The 7,500-nt window shown below is 38.7% G+C and overlaps 1 protein-coding gene and 1 pseudogene across 1 annotated transcript in view; both read left to right on the top strand.

The window, feature by feature from the left end:
* The window catches only part of LOC138030714 (leucine-rich repeats and immunoglobulin-like domains protein 1), a 9,603-nt gene extending 6,539 nt beyond the window's left edge, over positions 1 to 3,064 (top strand). The window contains exon 4 of the mRNA XM_068878593.1: positions 2,517 to 3,064. Within this exon, the coding sequence (XP_068734694.1) occupies positions 2,517 to 2,569 (53 nt within the window). The 3' untranslated portion in view covers positions 2,570 to 3,064. The remainder of the gene's footprint in view (positions 1 to 2,516) is intronic.
* A 3,762-nt stretch (positions 3,065 to 6,826) lies between these two features.
* The window catches only part of LOC138030130 (uncharacterized), a 3,727-nt pseudogene continuing 3,053 nt past the window's right edge, over positions 6,827 to 7,500 (top strand).

Raw genomic sequence — 7,500 nt, 5'->3', positions numbered from 1 at the left:
AACAAAAGAAATGTTTTCAGTTGTTTGATCAAATGTTTGATGGCGTTCAAATTTTATTAAATACGATCAAACAGCACCAAACCAGATGGCCAAGTGGTAAAATGTTTGGTCAGCAACAATGTTTGATGTTGTTTGGTCGCCAAACATGTTTCGTTTGGCTAGGCCCTTTCATTCAAGAAAAGGGTTAGGAAATTTCTGACTCTTTATCATTCAAGAGAAGGGGTTCAGAATTCTTGAACCTTCATCATTCAAGAAAAAGGTTCACAATTTGTGACCCATTATCATTCAAGAAACGGGTTCAGAATTCCTGACCCTGTATCATTCAAGAAAAGGGTTCAGAATTCCTGACCCTGTATCATTCAAGAAACGGGTTCAGAATTCCTGACCCTGTATCATTCAAGAAAAGGGTTGCGAGTTTCTGACTCTTTATCATTCAAGAAACGGGTTCAGAATTCCTTACCCTGTATCATTCAAGAAAAGGGTTCAGAATTCCTGACCTATTATCATTCAAGAAACGGGTTCAGAATTCCTGATCCTGTATCATTCAAGAAACGGGTTCAGAATTCCTGATCCTGTATCATTCAAGAAAAGGGTTCAGAATTCCTGATCCTGTATCATTCAAGAAAAGGGTTGCGACTTTCTGACTCTTTATCATTCAAGAAACGGGTTCAGAATTCCTGACCCTGTATCATTCAAAAACGGGTTCAAAATTTCTGACCCTGTATCATTCTAGAAAAGGGTTCAGAATTTCTGCCCCTGTATCATTGAAGAAAAGAGTTCATAATATCTGACTCTTTAGCATTCATGAAAAGGGTTCGGATTTTTTTACTCTTTATCATTCGAGTAAAGGGTTCAGAATTTTTTACCCTGTATCGTTCAAGAAAAGGGTTCAGAATTCTTGATCCCATCTAACACTAAAGAAAAGGGTTCAGAATTTCTGTCCACTTTTTGAAGGAAAGGATGCAGAATTTTTGAGCCCAGTTATCACTAGAGGAAAGGGTTCAGAATTTGAACTGAAAAATGGCCAACAAGGGTATTGGCTATGGCACTGTAGGTGTCCTAGTTCTACTAGTTCTCTTCAACACTTGGCCTGGAAAGAAACCCCATACATCCGTTTGCATCAGTAAACATTTAGATTATGAAACATTACTGCATTGCCGTTAACAAAGATTGTGCTTATCCTTGAAACACAGTAGTAGTAGTAGTAGTAGCAGTAGTAGTAGTAGTAGTAGTAGTAGGAGAAAAACAACTGCATTGGTTGTTACATTTCAAAATGTAACAAGCAGGTAGCAATTTTGGACAGAAGTGTTGGGACAAATTAACATGCAAGTATTTAGTGTCATTACGCCCAAATATCCCATCTCCCCCTCCCCCTGCCCCCCACCCCTTCCCCTCCCTTTGCCTGAGTCCATTTCATGTTGTAATCGGCGACAAAGCGACTCAGCCTGTCTAATCCCATTCATAGCATTAGTCAGCTCAGCTGTCATAAGATCTTAGGTCTCACTTTTCAATATAATTTAAGATTTGTAGATCAGGTTTAGTATGTTTTTAAAAGTAACCATATACAGAACCAGAACAAAAAGAAGAACGCAGTTGAATTTTTGGAGGACCAGATTGCAAGCAAGGTAGATATATATTTTTCAAAAAGGAATTTTACCTGTTAATAACATGCATGGAAGAATTTCTCCATTGTAATTGGCTAACAGAATTGCATTTTCGAGGTAACACACTGCAGAAGAAAGGTAATTCAGCGCAAAAAAGGGCCTCGAATGGCGATATATTTGTGACTGCCTGATACGCGTGCGTCTGTTTTTACGAATTACGAATTTTTTATATGAATATTATTAACAAGTAACCACAAGCTTTTTCTCGAGCAATTTGGAATAAATAAGCACTGTCTCGTAAAAGTCTTTCAAAGGCTACAAATTGCACTCACCCTATGGGCTCGTGCCTTTTTTGACCTTTTAATATGACACTGCGTATTACCGCACATCGCTATCCTAAACTGTAGCGCAATTCACGAAACCAGCATTTGCAACGTGAAAGTCTACTTCTCATTGAACTAAAATAACTATAATATGAACCCAGTAGTCATCCTTTGCTTCTCTGAGAGTCCGTGAGGTATTAAAACCCTTTAGTGCCAGGACTGAAATCATGTAAATTCACCTCACAATTTGTATGAAATGTCACTTCGACAGATATATTGAAATGAAGATTCTTATCAGCTTACGAGCTGTGATCTTGATATAACACCAAATTCCCATGACTACCTAACAAAGAACTCTATGGCACTATTTGGGAGAATCAACGTTTCGATCGTGGGAATGAGAAGGTTAATTAAATCAAAGCTTCTATGGGCCTTTATGGGTTCTGATCCTGTCAGAGGCTAACAAATTTTCTGAGTAATGTTAGGTGGCCTCTTTTCAAACTGTGGAGAGTTTATGCACTGTAATATTCTATTAAATATTAACTTCTGTTATCTGTTATTGTTCTTGCTTGCTGTTTTGCAACTGCAGGTGCTCTGATTGCCTTGATCATTGTAGCAGTGGTGGTGGTGGTCTTCTCATAGCCATCGTTGCTTGAAGCTTACAGAAGAAGAATGCTACTGACCAAGGATCCCTCCAAAATGGTACTGGCTCGGCAAGCGTCGTGAAGCAGTTTTCAGCAGCCCAACCAAAAAAGATGTACAGTTTATTTAAGTGTCAATGGTTTTAGCACAAGAGCACTAATTAAGGACACTAATGCAATTAACTCAAATCAAATCAAATATTGGCTTTTATAGAGAGGGGAAAACCGGAGTTCCCGATAAAAACCTCTCGCAGTAGAGTAGAGAACCAGCAAACTCAACCCACATATGACACCGAGTCTGGGAAACGAATCCGGGCCACATTGGTGGAGGCGAGTGCTCTCACCACGGCGGCAGCCCATTTCTTGAACTTATGATACAACATGATAAGGAATTTTGCATGCGTGATAATTCTCAGGACGCCTACATGCCAAATTTCTCATACTGCTTTTTCCCAATGCAAATGGCCACGTTTCTTATACCATTTTTATATTTTTCATTCCATGTTTCCCTCGGTACCGCGTTTTTAATTTCAGGTTAAACCAAAACAAAAAAAGAAACTAAAAAAGTGCCGCCATTTAGAAATTAGGCGTGAATGAATTGAAAGGAGCAACTTAGCATGGCATTTGCAGCTGACACAGTGGCACTCGCCTTTTTCGAAAAACACCCTCGAACCTTGTCATATGATCTTGCGAACAGGCTCACTGTTGGGTTGTTCTGAGATCTTTGCTTCAATTTCCTCGTAAATGGTGTTGTGTTTAAAGTTAAGGGATGGGAATAACTGTTGTTGTTATATAGCTGAATTTTTCCCCCAGCAGTGCGCGCTCTCATTGGTTACGTCGAGGTCACATGACATCTAACAGAAAAACTGTTTCCCGCCAAAAGTCTCCGAGCGGGCAACAGAGCAAAATCTATGACGTCAGAGGGTAACAGTGCACTGCTACCCGCGAATGTTGACTGACGACCGCGTTTCTGTTGCCGTTGCACGTTTTTCTTTTTGTGCTATATAACAAATCACTTAATGGCTGGTCCCTCAGGAAGCACTTCATTTTGTTTCCTTGTTTCCCTCGGCTGCGTCTCGGTTCTTAAAGAACAAGACACATAATAATACACAATTTCATATATAAATAAGTGGCCGGATAATTATTCTGCAGTTCAGCTAAGGGACGCCATAATTACTTGGATTTTGACATTGCACAATTTGTCAAACTTTACCAAAGAGAAGAGGTTGTTCGCAGGCAAAATGCTCCTTACCTCTCGACCACTGGGTATAACTTTTGTTGACAGATACCGGTGTTTCCACTTTTAGGTAAATATTCTCAAAGGGAGGACCCATAAGGCTAGGTTTTCTTGGTGTGAGTGGTTGATCTTATGTAATCTGGATTAGTTTCATTGCCCTTTGTGTCCAATAACAATGGGTCTTGTCTTTCATTGCTTTTGTTACACGTTTTTTGGGTGTGTTTCATAGTCTTATTCTTTGATGCTTCTTCTTTAGTCTTTCCTTGGAGCACTCAACAATGGCAGTTCAAGAGAGATGACACAATGGGAAAGAAGGGTGGTGGAAATGGATATGCCAGCGTAGGGTAATGGACAATGAGCAACACTAATGGTTAGTTACATAGACAAAGACCTGGAATCACACTCAATGACTCACGGTCACAGGTTAGCGGCAAAGGCTTGTAAACCTTCTACTTTTAGGCGTGCATCCCTTTCCGGAGTTCAGTGCATTGTGAAACATCATTAGACTCTTTCCACTTGGCAATTTTTCGTGCGAAACGAATTTTAAAGAAAAAAGGACTGAAGAGAAAATATTTTGCCTAGGAATGGCCTTAGTAAGGCGTTTAATCATTTGTTGTCAACGAGTGTGTATATCTTTTAATAAAAGATAGCCATCAACACAACTATTCAGCCCTTACAGCTGGAATCAGAGCATAAAGGTAGTATTCCATGTTCCAATGGCTGAAAAGAAAATAGTTGTCTTGTTCTTTTCTGGCTCACCCAGTAATTCTCAAATGGTCCGGTGAAATTTACCATACATCAAATATTCTTGCTTATATCGCGGGAAAACAAATCTAGTCACTTTCCCGTTTTTTGTCTCGAGTTTTTGTTTCTTGTGACTGGAAAAGTTAGCTGAATTTGTAGTCATCTGTCTGTTGCAATAACGACTTTACACAGCGCTTTGCTGTGTGAAATTGCATTAAAACAGGGAAGGGGGGTTGGGGTGGGGTGGTGTGCTGTCTGTGTAACTTGTGCAGTGAATAGCCCACTTTCGATATATTAAAATTCAGTCCTAAACAAAAGGTATCATCTCGAGGCTCTGGTGAATAAACTCATACAAGTCCTTATATTTATGCCCCAGAGCCTCTAGATGATACCTTTTGTTTAGGACTGAATTTTAATATATCGAAAATGGTCTATTCCCTTGTAGAATATCCAAAGTCGTTTATTATGATGATGAGATTTATTGACTTTCATTTGTTTCAAGGGATGTCTATTGAATTAGGGATATCTATTTTAAGTGCTGGTAATGGACGAAAGGTAGAAGTTATCCACGCACTTGTTGTTTTATTTTTTCAAGTTATTTCTCATCTTCTGTTCTCAAGACACTTGGAAGTTTTAAGAGTATATCCAGAAACAAGTGGTCCATGGCTAAAGTCCTTACTGTACATCGAGATTTTTAAGGTCAAGAGTGGAGCCGAGTGCTGAATCAGAACCACGAAGGAATAGAACTCTATGTAGTTTTAGTTTTTGAATCATTAAGAGAAAGAACTCTTCGTTTATGGAGCCATATATGTACTCGGTCCAGTCCATCTGAGTGGCCACTTATATCGTGACGTATACAACATAATCAGCGGAATCAAACAATCATAATATTTGTCTATGTATACGTATACATACATTTAACAATTATTTCATAAGCCCGCGTTGGATACGAGATAGTAAATAATAGCCAACCACTCTCATATCCAACAAGCGCGCGTAGAATACGAAAGAAAAAAGCGAGAAAATCCGAGCGAAATTGAAAAAAACTTGATGAAGATACGATGTTGTACAATTACTGGTGGTTAGACAGACGCAGGCGCACCACAAAAAACATCTCTTACCTTTTCGCTTACTTCTAAACTTGTGAATTGATCAAAAATTTCCAAAAAAACGTTTTTTTTTGCCTTATTTAGTGAAGAATTTTGCTTTCCTGCGAAAAATAATTTTAGTTTAGCAACGCTTATCGCAATCATTTTCCATATAACGTCAAACTAAGGTATATGAGCTGATAATCGTGATTGATTAAACCAATCAAAGCACGAGAAATGCAATGAGCGAGGTTGAGAATTTAATAAATATGTATATTCTCTACTTGCACAAATCCCATAATACACCTCTTTAACCCCCTAAAAAGTTTGCATAGGCATTGTTTTCGGTTTCTCTTCGGACATCTTTATGTCCCAGGAGAAATTTCAAAAAATGATTATGCAAAATTTTGGGGGTTAAAGAGGTATATTTTGGGATTTGTGCAAGTAGAGAATAACATAATCAACGATAATACGCCCTCACTGGGGTCAGATTTTTTTTTTTTAAGTCTTGTTTACAATTCGAGCGGCAGTGTTGTATCACTATTTATCTTATTTTCCGACAATGATTTCCTTAAATTGACGTAGACGTTTTCAGTGGCACTTTTGGATTGCGAATTTAAAGTTGCTAATGATGTCCTCAGTTGCCCCACCACAAGATTGATCTCTTTAACCTCGAAATTCAAGCAAGACGAAACGTGCACTGCGAAAGATCCTATTTTATCAAGTATAGGAGATGATGAAATACCCCATTAAGTTTTAGCAAGCCTCGATATTCCCGACTGTACTTTAAGTTCAAGCCAAAGTTGTTGGGCGCACTGAAGTACATGAGTTACAGATAGTTTGCATTGCATTGTTGTGTGTAAGCAAAGAAGGATAAGGTGCAAAGGGAGGAAAAGTTCATTGTCGTGTGATTTTTGTCGTAATTTCCTTGGTCCAGTTTTTAATAACTGTATGGTAAAGTTTTGGATGGCTGGAAAATAAAGATGCAGTGCGAAATGAGAGGTTATGAAGTAATAATTAAGTAAAATGTGTTTGGTGTTGTATTTGTCTCATCCATCTTCCTTCAAAGTTTCATTTTTTATATTCAATGTGTTTATACGAGAACCGATATGTGGTTGTATACTTTGCTACAATCACTAGTGGCTGTATATAATAGAGTTCTAAAGCGGTGACGTCACGTTACCATGGTGCTAAAAAAATCAGTTCTAAACAAAGGCCCAAAGCGTGACCGAATCCATACAAAATGTCGGCACTCTCGATCGCGTCGCTCATTTCTTTCTTCAGGGAAGAGCAGAAGTCTATTAAGAAGGGCGAAAACCATTACAAATCAGGTCATGTGGAGTCATTTACGTATAGTCATGGTATCTTAAGAGGAGACGTGCACGCAAGCATGCGAAACAAAGTCTACAAAGTGAGTGGAAAGGGTTCAACTAACACTCACTACAGTACGAACGTCGCTTGTTATTTATTTGCTGCTTTGAAATGCTTCTCAGTGAGATTTTTAGGTTGATAGCAGTTCTTTTCCGTAATAATTCAATTGTGGAATAAGTAGATGCGCAAACTTTGCCATCGATATACTTTGTTGTTAAGTTCGTTCGATGTGCATTGATGTGTTAGTTTGTTCGATGCAAGGAATTGTTCTTTTGTTTGGAGTCTTCATAAGAAGTATTTGAAAGTTGCTTTTCATGCTCATAAGCGTCGTTTTTTCTGATTTCCTAGGTTTACTTAAATAGTGAGAATGCCATAAGATCAAGTGAGTGTGAGTGTCCAAGGGGGAAGTTTAAGTGCAGCCATGCGGCTGCACTTTTCATAGCCTGCGTAGCTGGCGGTATTGTAAGCGCCCGCGAAATAAAGTTTTGGCGG

Source organism: Montipora capricornis, chromosome 13, assembly GCF_036669925.1.
Source record: "Montipora capricornis isolate CH-2021 chromosome 13, ASM3666992v2, whole genome shotgun sequence".
Lineage (NCBI taxonomy): Eukaryota > Metazoa > Cnidaria > Anthozoa > Scleractinia > Acroporidae > Montipora > Montipora capricornis.
Note: the sequence above shows the minus strand (reverse complement) of the source record. Positions and strands in the feature narration are given on the sequence as shown.